This window comes from Taurulus bubalis (assembly GCF_910589615.1).
Source record: "Taurulus bubalis genome assembly, chromosome: 6".
Taxonomy (NCBI): Eukaryota; Metazoa; Chordata; class Actinopteri; order Perciformes; family Cottidae; genus Taurulus; species Taurulus bubalis.
The window spans coordinates 18,607,887-18,626,343 of record NC_136594.1 but is presented as its reverse complement, the minus strand read 5'-3'; the positions used below and the strand labels follow the sequence as shown (position 1 = coordinate 18,626,343).

The window sequence follows — 18,457 nt, the reverse complement described above, 5'->3', positions numbered from 1 at the left end:
GATAAACTGATGTATTGATGAGCAGTAGCTCCTGTCCTCTGCTCCGTGTTCACTTCTGTGTTATAGGGACAAGAGAATCTGACTCGAAAATGTTTGGTCATCACTGCACTGAACCTGAATGTGAAATGCCTGCTCATAGATACACACAGGCGTAGTACATATGTATTTAACAGAATGATACCTATAAAATCTTATAAAATATTATGCCAATAAATGAATGGTGTTTGAATTATAGTTTCTGAAGTGTTCATATGATTGATCGATGATTTATTGACTATTATTAACTGTACAAAACACTGTAAAGCCAAAAGGAGACGCAGCTTCAGATGATAATTCTGTGTAGGTTTATCACAACACCGCTTTCACGTTGTCACATTGACATTTGTTACCCTATTAGTGCAATTTTCTGGGGGACATACAGGCATCCATACTCAACCTGTCTGTGAGACTGGGACTGAAAGGGCATCTTTCTTTCTTTCTTGACCATACACACAAAAAACAGCATGAAAGGTTGAATATATTTTAATTGATATTAAAAGGTTTGAATTGTTCACCACCATTCATCAAGAAAGCGACACACTAACATCAACAGGAACCGAGGCAAGAGTTAGAATTGACGTTGTATTTTGGTGTTCAAGTAGATGGCATTGATAATTGACCACTAGATGGTAGTATTGATACAATGTATAACTGTTTTTGCTCCCCGGATGTTTTCTCTAGCTATTCAGTGAGTACTTTACGCCTGTGATACAAAATGGATATCATTAATTGTCTGTTAGCAGCCAGCACACAAAAGTAGTGCTGTAAACAACAGCTGTGCCACAGCAATTACTGTTGAGGTGTTGCTTTGTAACAGTCCATATTCTGCAATGTGTATGTGTTTTTTTTTTTATGCAGCTGTTTTCACTGATGAGGGCTATACCTAATATTCTCCAAAGAAAGGGAACACTCTGCTGTCAAAACCTTTCTCTCTCGCGGGAAAGAAAGAATATTTTCACAGCATTGCTTATGCAGATGCATCAAAGAGAAGCCTCTTGTAAAAGTAAAACAAAAAAGTAAATTACCCACACAGTGCTATTAGGAGATTTATTGAATCAGCACATCAGTTTCAGTCCCATGGGGCCATGGAAATTGGTCACGTATTTTTCCAGATACACAGTCATGGATTTAGTACTGCTGGTTGCATGCAGAGTTTTCTTGCCTGTGTCGAAGAACTGAAATGAAAGAAGGACTGATCATTCCATCCTTGGGCCCTGTTGGTGGTAAAACATGGCATTTCCATTTTATGTGTTTATAATGGACCCTGTCAACATGCTGTGTGTGTGTGTGTGTGTGTGTGTGTGTGTGTGTGTGTGTGTGTGTGTGTGTGTGTGTATGTGTGTGTGTGTGTCTGCATGTGATGCTGCACGAGATATAGTAAAACAACCTCAAATTCTTTCAAAAGGTCAATTACGCACCATTCCCAAAGTGAGACTAAATGAATCTAATCATGCCAGTGCCCCTTGATGCACTCACACACTTCCCTTCTCTTTAATGTCTGGCATTTGTATCTAAACAAAATCAAGTGCAGTCTGATCACAGATCTAAACGGCTGCTGTCTCAACCTCCAGATACAGTAACCAAACTCATGTGCACATTTGATTTGCAACATCGCCATGTGGTGTTGATTTTGTGGAGGAAGGGGTCGAATGATTGTGAGAACGATTGTGAGACTGAGTGCGGAATCATTTCTGTTGCAAAACAATATCAGGCTCTGTGGACCTGCAGTGCAAGAACCTGAGCAAACTTAACATCCACAGTGAGAACAGAGGGAGTCATAGTGTTAAACATCTGGGTAATACATTTGCCTTTTGGTTAATTGTGCATAGCGCTCTGCAACGATCAATCTTGATTAGCCAGTGCTTTGAAAGAAAGTAACACAAACATCCTATAATACCTTTGATAGCTACTTCCATTAGAACTATCTGTTTAGCAGTTGTGTTTGCACTGTGGCATCTGTAGAGTCAGGCTAGATTTTCTCTTGATCCATTCATCATGCACTCGAGCATGAGAGAATCAGTCCTGATCTTGGCCGTGGTCTGTTTCCCCCTGGAGCTGTTCATGGCCCGAGTGAGGCGTTCGTGCAATTTATAGAAGCATTCAGAGTGATGAATTAAGCTTTGTCCGATTAAGATGCTGCTGCAATGTGGGAACAATTATTCTCCAGTGAGATCTCTAAACTACATCCTGTCTGAATGGTGCCCTGATTAAGGAGGATTGTGTGTCTGTGTGTAATACAATTCAGGACTTCATTAAAAATAACATTGACGTTAAGCAGCTTACGTTCCTCCAGGCTTTGTATTGCATGAATTGTTTTATCAGGACAAAAATTAAATAAATAAAAAAAACTAGGATTAATATGACCGTTTGGAAATACAGATCTAATGGGTAACAGCATTTAGATGTTTCGAAAATCCAGGACATGGTGTTCTTTCATTGTTGTTTCATTTCATGTTCATTTGGTAGTCACAGTAACCAGTTATTGTTCATTTAAACGTATCTTAGTCACTCAGAATGACTCACACGTACTGATAAAATACCTGGAGCTGGTACAACAATACACACTGCACCAGACCTGCTCCCTGCTATTGGTTGGAAACACACACCAAGCACACGCACACGCACGCCTAAGTATCTCTCTCAATCTCTCTCTATGGTTGATGGTCAAAAACAATATTTCAGCCCATCCTGTTTTTCTGTCTGCTCACCAAGACCAAACCCTCCAATGCTGCAGTTGCCAACATTAGAAACACACTGATCGGATTCCCTATTCAACACTCGACAGGAAGCTATAGAGAGCTGCCCTGTCACACGTCACCAAGAATTAGTCTGACGAAACAAAACTTGCAAAAACAGAAAAAGAGAACTCTTTACATGTCATCAATAATATCAATTGACAGTTGCCCTTCTGTGTTTTATAAATTGTAGTTGCTTTTTATATGTGTTTAATGAAAACCATGTGTGTATTTATTTCCCTTAAATTGTATTTTGTTACTTTCTTATGTTGAAAAAGGGCAGATTCATGTTTTAAATTAAATTCATTCAACGAAATGTATACTTAAGCCTGAAGGTTAATTCTTTCAAATAACAGTCTGGTATGACCACCCGTTTAGGTGAAATTAGTATAGATGACCATTATTGGGTCTCACAACAACTGAACAATCTCCATGAGAACTGAGCAAACTCCATCTGCTAATGAAAGCCATGAGATGTGGATGAAAGCTGTGAAAATTGTCCAGTAAGTGGACCTTTTGCTAAGAATTACTCATAATAGAATATTGACTACCAAGACACAAACGATATGACACATAAAGAAAACATAAGGAGCCAGGGAGACTTTCATGAAATGTCTGATAAAATATACTATATATATATATATTTCAAACAATATATCCTGATTGAACATTAACAATGATTTGTCAGTTTAGACTTGGGAATACTTCACAATTCATGATTAGTTTTATATTTTTTTATATTTAAGGTCAAAATATTTCTTTACTTTCCAAATAGAAACCTATGAAAGCCCATTTCCGACAGTAAAAGAAAAGAATGAATCCCCCCACAAAGTGACAGCGTAATCTAATGTATGTCTCCACAAGACGGTTATGAGATAGAAAGTCATTATTATGAGATAGAAAGTTATAACTATGAGATAGTACGTTTTTTCTGTTATCTGGTGAAAAAAGAGATGACTTTTTATCTTATAATTATTACTTTTTTCCATAGTAATCCACCAAGACAAAAAGCTGTTTTACACTATCAGTAACGTCACTGGTCCTGATGATTGACAGGGAGTTACAGCGAATCCAGCGCCGGTCCGTGTTTTGCACGAGCCAATGAGCGTCCGGTATTTAATGTTTGCGGAAGTTGACGCCGTTGCCCGCGCGCTGTGAGTTTGGACGACACGTTTAGCTGAACATTTTACTTTAAGCGTCACGAAAAACGAACTGCATACCTTTCAAGTGATGACGTTTGTTGACGTGGATATATTTTACACCGAGAACAATTCAAACATTAATATTTTGCTGACATTGTTATTGACGTGGAGCCGGCATGGGCCACTGCTCGTGTTTTTAAACCTCACATCCCATACTTAATCCACCTGGCTCAGGTGTAAACTAACGCTGTGTCGTTACCCAGATGAGTTACGAAGTGGAGGCTGACATGAACCCATCGAAGCGGCTTGGCACCGCAGAGGGTGAGGCAGGAGCAGCGGCAGGACGCCCGGAGGAGGAGAGGGCAGCCGTGGATGTGGTGGGTGCCGGTGTTACGTTTTAACAGGCGACCCGGTTAACTGGCGACTTTTCAGCCGAACGCGTCCGTTGTAGCCGTATCGAGAATGCCGCTTTAATTTGTGTAAAACCCTCTCATATACATAATAATATATCATATACAAATTAAATAATGCGGCATTCACGAGGGCAGCTACGTGTTTTCTTCCTATTTTCAAACAGCTGTCTGTAACTATGACAACAATGATGAAAGTCGCCAGTTAACACACGGTCGCTTATTAAACCGTAACACCGGACCAACGCGCTCCCTGACACCATAACGTGAAGATAACCCGATCGAAAGCACGGTGGACCGCAGGATGTGCCAGCTTGAGCAATTGGGCCATTTTAGGTGTACACGTTGCAATTTTAAGCTATCTATTGAATTAACTTTTATTTGATTTGAACCATTTTTTTCTTTATTTAAATATATCACATTTGTTGCTGCTGAGCCCTGTGAACTGACTGATTGTGTTTTCCTTTATGTGGTAATCATGGCTGCTTGTTCATGCAATAATTAGTTTCACTGACTGTGCTCAGAGTGTTGCCATGCCAATGTACAACGCGTCCTGTTGGCTGGATGAATGCCTGCAGGCCATATTACACCAGGACTTCACAGGAACCATGGAGCTCTCTGTCTATGACGACGCAAGCACTGTACGTTTGTTTGTTTACCGGCAGATATGTAATTTCTCTCCAAATAATGAGACCTCAGTTGAAGTTCAACCTGTGTGTGTGTGTGTGTGTGTGTGTGTGTGTGTGTGTGTGTGTGTTCTTTAGGATGACTCCAGGAAAGTGGTGGAGGGTTGGAGGGAGCAACTGGAGGCGAGGGGCATCTCAGTTGTGATCTCCGGCCACAACTCGGCCCAACCCAGAGGAGGTCAGTGGACTCCGAGGTTGATTATCTTGTCCAACCTTGACCTACAAAATTGATTTTCTACAGAAGACGGATGAATGAGATGATAGATAGACAAACAAATGGAATGGATCAGACAGTTCTGTAGGGAATACGTCTCCATAATATGTGAAACACTTGGACACTTAAAAAAAAAATCATTCTACACAAAAGTCCACTTACTAGCTTTTTCTAGAGCTTTTAAACGTATCACGTGTTCTTTTCCTCCATGGAGATAGCTCATAACTCCCCGGACTCGGACATCTTCGCACTATATCCTTTACAGTTTTGGTCGGGTGATTACAGACAGCTGACATGTTTCTGGAGTTGTAAGTATCATGCTGTGAGGCAGTTATAGCAGGTCAAGAGCTCAAGTAATTGGACCCTGAGTTAAAAATATTTTGTCAAAAAGGCTCATAATTCAGGGAGTGGCTGAGAAAGTATTAAGATTTAACATACAAGTAAGATATGTGATAGGGATGTTGACCAAAGAAAATTCTTAGTCTGACCATACCAGTCATATCAATGACTGGTATGATCTCACATTGAGAAAAATGACATGTTATTACATTATGTTTAGGTGCTGAACATAATAAGTACACATGGCAACATGAAAGTAGTTAGCACACAGAGGCATATAAAAAGGAACGAGCAACCATAAACATAAACCTACTTCTGTTTTTCAGTGGGATATGCAAAGAATAAGGCAATAACTCAGAGCTGTGGACAATATTTGTGCTTTCAGGATGCGGTAAGTGTGTGTGTGTGTGTGTGTGTGTGTGTGTGTGTGTGTGTGTGTGTGTGTGTGTGTGTGTGTGTGTGTGTGTGTGTTATGTTTCATTTCAACGTCCAGATGTCTTTCATAACACTCACAGTAGGGAGTCAACACTAATTAGATCATATTGGTTTGTCCAAATACACACACTGGACATGGACACATTCACACACAATCCTCAGCAGCTCAGCGACTGTTTGACAGACTTGTCAGAACTCATGACTAATGACCTGAGCGCAGTGTTTGATGTATGTGTGTTTTGTGTGTTTATGTTCATATGAGTGGCAGCTCTTGTCTTTGAAACAGTGATTTGTCAACCACAACATCTACATTTGTGATCTCTGTTCAGATAAAAACAAAAAATGTAATGGCTTGAGTTATATATTATAGTTGATCAAAGACCCTTTTCTGCTGAAAGAAGAAAAGACTCAACAAGATTGCTTTTTCAGAATACAGCAAACTTCTTGTATTTGTTCTCTTGTATTTGTGTACATGGCCGCTAAATGTCCTTGATTTTAGCTGTATGTATATTTCTGTGCTTGTACAATGAGAGTAAATATAACCATACAGAGTCATACAGATTTTCACAGATTTTTGTGTCCTCATACCTGGCCAATAATGCTGATTCTCATTCTGATATAAACCTTTTTGGACCAAACCTCAGATCACATATTTGTTCAAGTGTGTTTGTAGAGCACATTCTTATAGAAAACCACAAAAAAACACCACAAAGGTGTTCAGAGACACAGCACACAGCATAATAAGTAAATTATGGCAAAGTAAATTAGTATACTTAATCACGTTGTCACATGATGCTGCTCTCTATAATATACTTGTGGCATGTGTTCGACTCAATGTGTTTTGTGCTCCAGGATGACGTTATGTTGCCCCAAAGAGTTCGTCTGCAGTATGAGGCATCTTTCCTCCACCCAAACTCTGTAAGTTCTCCTTCAAGTATTTGCTTACTAACTTCCTTTTCTCTTTCACCCCTCCTCCCGTTTTTTTTTCTCCTCACTTCTTTCACACCCCTTCCCTTTCTCCCTCTCTCTCTTTCTCTCTCTCTCTGACCATCTGACCAATCCCTCCCCAAAGATATTCACGGTTGTGTGAGCGAGCGTGTTTGTGCGCCTGCTTCCATGCAGTTGGCATGCAGCTCAGTGTGAGTATCCGGTGTTGATGCTTTCTGTGGCCTGCCAGGTCAGAGGTCAAAGGTTGAGTTTGAGAGGGAAGTGAGGGAGACAGCACAGAGACAGTGGGCTTGCCGCCCTGCACAAACAGCCTGCCTCTTTCTGTTATGGCTGTAATATTTTATGGCTCTGGATAGAAATATGGTCCTCTGGTATGTTATTCAGTTCTTTATGAGCTCCTCCTTCTTTATTTTAGTCCCTCTTAACTTCTCCTTGACCTCTCTCTCTCTGAGATTTGGCCCTTATGAAAAAGGGAACAACTGATAGTTACATTTTTAAATGTTTTAACAAAGAGTTTAAGTAAAACATCTGAAAAAAAAACAAAAAAAAAAAACATGAAGATCTTTTGCAGCTTTACACTAATCTATGAAAACAAAACTAGTTACTTACTAGTTGCATCCATGGCAGTGGGTTTCTAAAATTTCAGCAAATGTTTCCCGAGAGGAAAATATTGTTCATGCTCATATGGTGTTTGTGTGTTTTCATGGCAGCTGATCGGCTGTAAAGTTCAGAGGGTTCCAGAGGGATCGACCGAACGTTACACTCGCTGGATCAACACGATCGCTCAGGATCAGCTCATCACGCAGGTAAATACCCGCAGCTCGAAACAGCGTGTGTGTTTGGATGCTGTGTGTTTACGTGTATGTGAGAGGTCAGTTGCCAGGCAGCAGCCAGGTCAGACAGAAACAGGATACGTACCTGCCGTCCGCAGTTTCCACGGAAATGTGGCGGTGGCATGGACAGAGGACGCAGCATCACTCGTGACCCCTCTGTCCATCCCGGTCCCACCAGAGGAAACGGGTCACGCTGCCAGCTGTGTGCTGAGTCGTCCGTGGTGGAAACTGTTGGCAGTGGAAACGTTTATCTTGCAGGCAAAAGAACCGCACACTTTTTTTTGTTTCAACTGCTCCTGCAATAGATGTTTTAAAATGTAATCAATGTGTGAAAGTTCCTGTAAACAGATCCATCTCCAAAATTAAATTTTCCCCGCTCACCCACGTTGGATTTCATAATACATGATTTAATGGCCCAAAACAGAAAAATGAGCTGGAGTTTCCTGCTGTGTGAGATGTTGAAATGAATAAATATGGGACGTTGTGAATAGTCATGATCCAAGTCTCATTTGCCAATTCACAGCGAACATTTATGACTCTATTATTGCTCTATTATTTAGTGAAAATATTAATAGTCTAGTTAATCACTAAATGATAGGTGATATTAATTTGTGACACCACTGGCAGTATTTCTATGGAAGTCTACTGTTGCTGTCTGAACAAAACACACTGTAACCAAGACAACCTGGAATCACTGACTCTCTAACACACACACACAGTCGTGTTCTCATGACTTTTGGCGACATTACATTGACTCACATTCATTACCCTAATTATAACCGCCACCAGACTGAACCTAACCCTCATTCTATCCTTAAACCAAGTCTTCACCCTAAGATGTAATGATATACATTATGGGGACGTGCATTTTGTCCCCAAGAAGAAGGCGAATCCCCACAATGCGACTGCGTAATCTAATATATGTCCCCACAAGACGGGTAAAACACAGACACACAACGTCTGCATAACTCCTTAGCAGGCATTCCTGGATATTTATGTGATATTAAGTTTCATGGAGCACGAGAATGAGATCATACATTGATTCTGCAGGCTTAAAGATGGCTCGTTTCCCTTCCCATTTTCTTTCTTCGCTTTATCCCCCTTTACTTCCAGTTTCTGGGTAAAGAAATATAATCTAAATGAGTTAAACCAGAGATTTACTCGGGGTGGAGCTCCTTTAACATGATCCAGAGGTGGATCCAGAGTGTTCATCTGTAGGACATTAGATATGGTTAAAACCTCACATCCACGCCAACTCTCTCTCTCTCTCTCTCTCTCTCTTTCTCTCTCTCTCTCTCTCTCTCTCTCTCTCTCTCTCTATCTCTCTCTCTCTGTTTCCCAGAACTCATTCTTATTCATGCTTTTGGCCATAGCTTAGATCTGCAAAATGTTGCAATGGTCGGTGGATCTACACTCACACACACAAACACTCACACACACTAGATTCCGTCCAGCTGTTCAACTGGCTGAATCCAGATGTTTTTCACAATCTTCTTCATTGCAATGCATTTCAGTTATGCAGCATTTAACTTCCAACAAGAGCAGTATCACACACACACACACACACACACACACACACACACACACATGCACGTGCACACCAACATAGACACACAGCAAATGAAGCACAGTGACTTAGTTGAAGGAGGAAACAGCTCAACCTCAAATGACCCTCGGATTCAAAACGCAACCACACACCACTGAACAAAACGCACACACAAGTACAAGAAAGGAAGAACAAGAGGGCAGACTTGGATTGAATGAGTTGGGGGTAGAAAGAGAAATAAATGTAGGTGCTGCTGTGTGTTCCTGGAGTATTAAAAAGGTGGTCGTTAGAAAGAGGAGGAGAGGCCAAAACAAAGTCATTAGTCAAAGATCATGTGCGAGAGGATGGAAGTGTGTGTCCTTCCTCTGCACACTTCAGGAAACACACACTTCTGTCAGAGACCACATGCAGCTGCACTTTGACCTATTTTGTTTGTAGGATTAGAAGTTTTGCAGAATTATTCTGCATTTCACTGAAAAGCCAAATAGGAAATTTCCACGAGCCATCTGCCAAATCCTGGTCAGAGAGAGAGAGAGAGAGAGAGAGAGAGAGAGAGAGAGAGAGAGAGAGAGAGAGAGAGAGAGAGAGAGAGAGAGAGAGAGAGAGAGAGAGAGAGAGAGAGAGAGAGAGAGAGAGAGAGAGAGAGAGAGAAAGGAACTGGGGGATAAGTGCGTGTGTGTGTATTTAGGCACGCATGCGTGCATTTGGGAGAAAGGCAAGGTTGGAAAATATTGAATTGGAAAGGACAGCAGATGAGGCAGGAGGAAGAAATTAATTGGGGGTAGAGAGAAAGAGACAGAAGGGGAGAGATGGGGCACTTAGGCAGGAGGGATGAGATGAGGAGGAGGAGAGGGATGACGGGGATGATGAGACAGGAGAGATGGAGGAAATTAATTAATTATTAGAGGGCAAAACAGAACGAAACGTGAACACATGTTTATATTAGAAGGTTTGGGTGACAAAAGCATACATCGAGAGATAAAGTGAGAAAAAAAAAACAGTTGCATTTTGGAATGAAATCCATCACCTAAGTGTGGTTGGAAAATGTCAAACGCACCATGCCGTTTGCCTGGACATCAAACTTTGGGTGAAGGCTAAAGGGAACTCCATCTAAAGCTGCAGGGAGTGAAGGCAGGTGATAGGTGATAGGTGAGAGATAGAGAGAGAGAGAGAGAGAGAGCGAGAGAGAGAGAGAGAGAGAGAGAGAGAATGAATCAAATTACACATCCTTGTTACTCTTGCAGCATTTGAAGAGATATGTATGTGAATATGATACAACTATGTTTATACTCCCAGCTATACTATGTACTTAGGTGTACTGGTCATTCTGTAGTTCCTTTTTAGTCTCACTTCTATAAATTTATTTCGGAGTATGGCATGTCATATTTTCTGTTCCTCAGTGCCCTCTTCAACATTTCCTGAAGAATCATACATTTACTTGTATTCAACATCAGATCAGTTTTTCAAAAGCCTTGTTTCTGTTCTATTACATTACTCCACTTTAATTTAATCAAAGCTTCTAAACTCATCTTCTGCCAACGAGTAGATATTTGGTCAGAATATCTTTCCCATTTCCTGACTAATAGAAGCAGATTATTTTTGGAATGAATGCATCCGACAGGCTGTGTGTGTGTGTGTGTGTGTGTGTGTGTGTGTGTGTGTGTGTGTGTGTGTGTGTGTGTGTGTGTGTGTGTGCGCACAGGGGAAACGCTGTTGCCCATAAAAACAAACAGCGCTCTAACAACCTGTTGGTCATCAAATACCTCCGCTAAGGGGCCACACCCCAACACGGGGCCCAAAGGCTCTTTGCTGACACCCAGAAATATCACAAACGCAGCTCAGGTGTGATCTGTTTAATAGAGAGCGACGTAAAGTGATCAGTATGGACACTTCCTGTATGTCCACAACTCATTCCTGGATTGTGTTTGTCCAAATATTCTGTGTTATAATCTGAGCTGTTCTCTTGTCTCAGGTGTACACGTCTCATGGGCCCACAGTCGTCATGCCGACATGGTTCTGCTCAAGGAGCTGGTACCTGAAGGTTGGACCATTTGATGAAGGAGGCAAGGTGAGCGCATACACCCAAACTACTCCCAAAGCTCCTTCATCCTGCTTCTTGTGCCTCCCTTCACTGTCTTTTCCACTCCAAATCATCCTCAGTAAGCCTCTATTTTCTGTTCATGTTTATCTAAAAATATTATTTGAAACATCTAACATTTTATTTAATTTTAACATTGTCCAACTCACAGTGGACAGTTAAGAAAATAAAAAAATCTATTTTTTATTCCACGCATTCTTCTTGTCAAAACCTTGCACCTATATTACCCACAATGCAGTTTGACTGACGACAGTACTGTGGGAGATTCAGGTGTGCTACATTAGTAGCGGCTGATGTAGCATTGAGCTGCTAGCCTCAAGCAGAGATGTGAGGCAGGATGCTGGGCTGTAGGCTCCCAGAGTTATTTCATCTTCAAACTTGTTGTCTTCAAACCCAAACATTCAGATTTCACTCAGAAACACACTTTGATGTGTACATTTTGTCTTTGAGCTCTCCTTGAAAGCAAGATGTATTCTTTTTCCGATGGTAAAAATATTAAACATTTAACTGCTCCTATAACTGCTACCACAGCGTCTTTGTCAACCGAAAATGCCGTTGACGGGACAGAGACATCGCTTTCTGCTGACTGCTTCTGGCCAAACAAAGAAAGATGCCCCTCTCATTCCAACAAGAAATGAACGCACACAAATACAATGTTGTGCAGAATGAATCAAAGGAAGTGAAATGGCAATTCATTCTGATATTTCGTCTACCAAAATGTTAAAAATAAATTTTGGGACCCGCTCTTACTTCCCATAATCTGTATTCTGTCCTTACCTCAACGGACCAGCCACTGTTTCAACATATTGAACCAAAGAATGCTCCACCCGAACTTACCTGAGCTTCATTTGCACATATTCAGTACATTTTAAATGTATTACAGTTATAAACTGTCATCGTCAACCTGCATCTCACGCTCTACCTCCTCTTCTCTAGGGAGTCCCAGAGGACCTGCTCTTCTTCTACCAGAGTCTTCGTCGGGGCGGGAGCGTGGCCAGGGTCGATCAGTGCCTGCTGGTGTACCGCTACCATGAGAAAGCCACCACGCACTCTGTCACAGAGTCAGTCTCACGATACACACCTTCCCCTGCTGCACACACACACTTGGACAAGACAACAGTGTTGCTCCTCTGCATACTCACAGCTGCCGGCGGGCATCCCAGATTTTCTGAAGGCTCGATACTCTAACAGACAAATATGCACACGCCTGCACATAGACTCATGATTTTATATTCTTAAGATTTTCAGAATATGTTGGATGTGGAATTCCAGACACTTTCCCAGAGATTTCAACCTCTTTACTTCCCTCTGTGGAATGTTCAGTATCTCTCAGACGCTGTGGGAATCGGATCTAGTTGTGAACCATGCTCGTGTGTGTGTGTGTGTGTGTGTGTGTGTGTGTGTGTGTGTGTGTGTGTGTGTGTGTGTGTGTGTGTGTGTGTGTGTGTGTGTGTGTGTGTGTGTGTGTGTGTATGAGTGAGTGTGTCTGACACTCCTGCTGCTGCCTGTGCTTCAGCAAGGCCATGTAGTGTCTGCAGGTGCGTGCGAGTGCCTCAAATGTTAAAACACACCAAAGGAGAAGGTCCTTCCTGCCTTCCCTCGCCTCCACACCTCCCTTCCTTTCATCCCATCTTTCCTTCCTTCCTCCCCTGCATCTGTCCGCTGCTCGTATATCTGCCCGTGTTGACGCACTCCTTCACCGATCATCCTCCTTTCTGTCTTCATCTATCATCTGTCTATTTTTGGATGCCTATTTCAAGCTCGCCTTGCCTACTTTCCACTCTGCCCCACTTCTTTTCACCCCTTCCCATCCACAGCCCACCTACTTCCTGTCTTTAGCCAAATAAAACCATCATCTTCTTGCTGTCTCCCTCACAAACACACACACACACACATTTGTAATCGTGGAGGCTCTGTCGGTAAGGTGAGAAGCGTGTTTTAAAAAAGTTGTTATGGTGCCAAATAGAGAGGCTTCTCGACACAGAAAAGTTGTGTTTATAAATGTGAGCGTGTGCACCAAAGTGCATGAAAGTTTGCTAGCCTTTTGATCTGCAGGGTGTTAGGAGGATGAAGGCTTCGGGCATGTGTATACAGATAGAGTTTATAGTCAATCTATGCCACGTTACTGCCATGTCTTAGAATCAAAGCCCAATAGAGAATGTCTAGAAAAGTAATCTGGAGACCACCCGCGCTCAGCCATGGTGGTTGGTTTGTTTGGCATATGAGGCCCACTGTTCCCAGTAAGGCGCTCACATCGGAAGATGAGTGGAGAGCCTCCTGTAAATGTGTCCATACAATCACTCAACATCAGTGTGTGTGTGTGTGTGTGTGTGGGAGGGAGAGAGACGGGGGAGGAAGAGGTTAAGAGCATGAATCAAGCGTGAAGACGTGTGTGCGTGTGTGCGTGTGTGCGTGTGTGTGTGTGTGTGTGTACAGCTGTGGTTATCAGTCAAAGTCCAGGCAACAGGAAAACGACCTAATTTAAAACAGGCACAATTTTGCCATCTAGTTGCAAAATCAGACTGTAAATCCAAATTCTGTCCTCATTTTTATTTAATTCAGCAAATGCTTTTGGAAAGTTAATTCAGAGAAGATTAAAAGCAAAGTATAAAAAGTTTTACATTTTACAAGGAACATTAAACAAGCAATCTTGACAGTTTTTCCTAATTTTTTAAGCTACCTTCCTCTGTGTCCATCCTCTGATCCTGCACTCATCTCTGTTTCCAGGGAAACCATTTGGAAGCTGCGAGTGGACTTCCTGCAGGAGCGAGTTCTCAGCCAATGGGAGAGCTTCACCATATGGAACGCCGGGAAACAGGGCCGGAAGCTGTACCGATGCCTGAGCCCGACCAATCAGGAGAAGGTATGCCACCCCTAGCTATGCAGTCAGATGTGAAACACATAGAATTGGTGGAAAAGGTTTTGGTGCGGGACGTGAGCGTGTGCCAGCTTTCACCGCTTTTCTGGTTCATTTATCAGATGAAAGCTTTCTGTGATGTCGACGAGAACAAGATCCAGAAAGGCTTTTACACATATGAGGAATCCAAGGTGAGACCACTGGGATACCAAATACAACAGGTTTATTGCAATTCAATGTGAGCCAGGCCAAGATATATGAGCTATGACTCAAATGAATGGTCAACCAGTTAATTAGATTTCTATGAAGCTGTGACCAACAATGATTCTTTCTCTTAATATTCTCCAGCAAAGACCAAAGCCAAAAATCCCAGTTCTGCACTACAAAGACGCCTCCGCTCCCTTCATTATCTGTGTTAAACTGGTGAGCAGAAGACTTTGTGTTGTATGTTTCGTGTTTCTGACCGCCTGTCCCACAAGTCTTGTAATCTAACACTTAACAACATAATGATCAAGGGCGTGTGCCCAGCACAGGACATCACACACACACACACACACACACACACACACACACACACACACACACACAGGAGGCAGTCAGGAAACGGGTAGAGTCAGAAGCCTGATCTTTGATCACATGACGTTCATACAAACATCTGATGTGTTTGCCACTGTTCAGTTTTGTACATTTTGTACAGCTAATATACATTGCTGTTGCTTAGTCTTTTCCTAAGATTATGACATTATCTTTTTATTCATTTATTAAATGAATATCCAATAACACACACACACACACACACATCCTGCTGTTCTGGCAGCCGAATCACTAATTGCCTATTTATCACCTAGCCAGATTGAGACGTCAAAACGAGACTGACCCCACCTACGGGGGCACTAATTGCTCAATTATGGGAATTGGGAGAAGTAATTATTGTCAGAGGACAAGGAGACCTGGACTCAATCATTCTCCCTCTCCCGTTCTATATGAGACACACACACACACACACACACACACACACACACACACACACACACACACACACACATATACATCTGGACTGAATCACCAAGTTGTACCAAGTTGTCAAATAACTTGAATTTAACAAATATTCAAATCATTTAAACTTTGTTCTTTTTCCATGATTAAACATACTGTGTTGTTGGTGAGTCTGAATCTCTAAAGCATGTCTATAACCTTTAACTTGAGTTAGTTAGTTAGTTATTTTTTAAATCATTAAAAAATATCATAAAAATGGAAGTGTGGAAGGGCAAACAATTATTCTTCCTCATATGCTTTTTAGTGTGGATTTACCTTCCGCCCTGTTTTCTGTTCCTGTTGTTTCATCTGTAGGACATGACGGGAGGCGTTCTGGAGGAAAACCTCAACTCTTTGCTGCTCAAGGAAGGAACCGATTTCTACCATTTCAACTGAGTGCTCAGAGTGACGAAGGCAACAAGAGGAGCCCTGCAGCTTTAACTAAGAGGAATGCACACAAACTGAGGGAGAGGCAGGTGATAATAAAGAGAGCTGAACACTGGGACAGGGTCAATGACGATACCAAGACCAGGAAAAGAGAAAGTTATTGTGGAATTTAAGTGTTAAAAGATGCTTTTTGTGTGGGAAACAGTGGAAAAATTGAAGGTTGTCAAAGTTGAAAGATCTGCTGCATTAACATTCTTATTAATGGCGGGTGTGGCTTATTATGTGAAATAATACATCATTAATGAGGCAAATATGAATTACATTCTCTAAAATGTGAACATAGAGCTGCTGTCTGCTGCTTCTTCGCAGGAGACTGCTTACTTTTTCAGGCAAGTGAGAAACGCTGTCCACATTTCAGTATGAGGAACATCTGCAGTGGCAATATTACATGCATGGAAACAATTAAAATTACTGAGAGCAGCCTCTCTCATCATGAAAGTAAATTGTTAAAGAAAACACTCATACATCAAATGAAATGAAATGTCCATGTGTGTGCCGGTTTCTAAATCAGAGAAAATAATTCATTCGGATGATGGGTGGATTATTAATGCGTGCACATGGATTCAGATGACGTCAGGGCCAATCCTCAAGTCTCTATTAGTTATTGTTGTTGGGTGAGACTGGAAACAGCGAGCCTGGTTCTGTCCAAAAAGAACAAAAGCAGCCAACCATTACCTCCAAAACTCACAAAAAAAGGAACTTTAAAAACATCATGTAGGTTATATTCCGAACTATTTCTTGGCTGACGGGCGCAGTTAATCCAGGTTTTTTTTACTTTTACTCTCTGATTTTTGTAAGAATCAAACAAACTAGACATAACACGTTCCTTCATGAGCTTTAAAAGTAGTCACGGGTAGATTTTTTACTTAGATCAAGTCAATCCCATAAAACACAAGCTGAACATCTCCTGGATGTAGCTCTTGATCTTCTCATTTAATTAAAGGCAGAAAAGAGAATATCTGTATTTCTTAAAATATCAAACTATTCCTTATGAAAGTTATAAAATACAGTTGTTTTGACCTGACTTGTTTTTGACCTGATCTGGAGTTGGGAAAAAAGTGGACGAATTGTTTTATCATTGAATTACAAAGAACAGATATTACAGTTGTGTATCATTCAAGAAGACATGAGGAGTGCCAATGTTGACCGTTGGAGGAATAAAATTGTATTGTGTTTTCTAATCTTGTGTGGACTGTTTGCCAAAGCTTACACTTCAACTTGTGTTGAAAGGACTGGAAGTTGTTGCAGTCGGCGCGTCATCACAGAAGGTTCAACTTAAAAGAGTGGGATGTTTTATGACCGGAATCACACTGGTTTCTCAACAGCCTTCTCTGATGCAACCATGCAAAATCACATACACGCACACAGCTGCTTCAAATGTACCAACATGGATGCTGCACGTATTTGTTTGTCTTTCCCTGGATCTCTTATGAAATCTAAAGAACAATAACCTCTTTAAGAGACCACAGTTCTGATACATAAACACCCACAAAAAGTTTATTTTACCTCACAGAGTGTAGAGTTTCCTCTGCCCAAAGGTAAACAGACCTTTCCCCACAAAATCTCCCCGGTGTTTCCTGGGTTGGTGGCGTGGTCTGCCTTACTGTAAATCTGTCCGCAGCAGTTTGTAGGGAGGCAACGGTGTAAGTGGAGGGGGTCTTTAAGTCTGCCCAAGTTGTATTTTCTCTACCTTTGTTTGTTATCATGAACTAAGCATACAGTTGCACAGTGGTGTGAATACATAGACTCACTGTGCCATATAGCAGGGCTTGACTCCATTGAGTTTGATAAATTGCAGGACTGTTTGGTCTGCTTCAGTCGGGGGTTTGAGGTGGAAACCCCGAGCCCCTGCCACCCACAACACAGGGCTGTGTAGGGCCGAGAAACCTAGACCCCCCTTCCCTCTGTGTGTTTCCAACCCTAAAACCAGAAGTGGGATTCTTTACAGCAGCGTTGCAACCGAACATATTTGTTATTGAGTATTCTTATGATTAGTTTGTTGATTTAACAAAACAAGCAATAGTACAACATGTTCATTACATTTCCCTTGAACCCAAAGTGACACATTCAAAATGTGCTTGTTTTGTCTTTCCAGCAGTCTAAAATCCAAAGATATTTATTTTTCAGTCACATACGACAAAGGAAATCTTTAGCTTGAAACTAGTTAATGATATGCAAATCTTGAAAATTACATAAATTATAAAAAACATGTTCCAATCAATGAATCGAACAATTCAATCAATTGGTCGACTAAACATTTTTCTTCACTTTGTAGGATTACATTGTTTTTGCACACACAACGTTTTTATTTGTATACACACGCGGGTTGAAGGCAGCGTAGTAAGACACGGTCAGCTGGTCGGTCCAACATAAAGTGGGTGGATTGCCAGGACATTTTGTACAGATGTCCAAGGTCTTTATGACTGTGGGGATCCTCTAACTTCTCAACATTTACTAATAACTCACACAAAATGTAGTGCAGACATTAATAGTTACCAATGGATGAATTATAATTTCTTTGGTAATGTCATTCTTTTATGACCCCAATACGCCTGACATTCCCATCAGCCTCCCATCAGCTAGCATGGTACACAATGAAAGAAAAGATGGTGACCATGATAAACGTTATGCCTCCCAAACACATGTAACGTCGTCATTGTGAGGGCGTTAGCATGCTGATGTTAGCATTGAGC

The 18,457-nt window shown here is 41.5% G+C and overlaps 1 protein-coding gene across 1 annotated transcript; it reads left to right on the top strand.

The window, feature by feature from the left end:
* The first annotated feature begins 4,823 nt into the window (after positions 1–4,823).
* Positions 4,824–16,884, top strand: b3gntl1 (UDP-GlcNAc:betaGal beta-1,3-N-acetylglucosaminyltransferase-like 1). Its single transcript, XM_079219129.1, has 11 exons — positions 4,824–4,967; positions 5,091–5,190; positions 5,892–5,956; positions 6,853–6,918; positions 7,659–7,754; positions 11,300–11,395; positions 12,362–12,486; positions 14,153–14,288; positions 14,405–14,473; positions 14,631–14,705; positions 15,633–16,884. The coding sequence occupies exons 1-11, from the start codon at positions 4,860–4,862 to the stop codon at positions 15,711–15,713; spliced, it is 1,017 nt and encodes a 338-aa protein (XP_079075255.1). The 5' UTR covers positions 4,824–4,859; the 3' UTR covers positions 15,714–16,884.
* Positions 16,885–18,457: the final 1,573 nt, after the last annotated feature.

Excerpts from the sequence above, each read along its gene's own strand:
- b3gntl1 (XM_079219129.1), top strand. The coding sequence starts at position 4,860 with ATGCCAATGTACAACGCGTCCTGTTGGCTGGATGAATGCCTGCAGGCC. Across the intron at positions 5,191-5,891 it reads CTCGGCCCAACCCAGAGGAG|TGGGATATGCAAAGAATAAG; the intron begins GTCAGTGGACTC and ends TCTGTTTTTCAG. Across the intron at positions 5,957-6,852 it reads ATTTGTGCTTTCAGGATGCG|GATGACGTTATGTTGCCCCA; the intron begins GTAAGTGTGTGT and ends TTTGTGCTCCAG.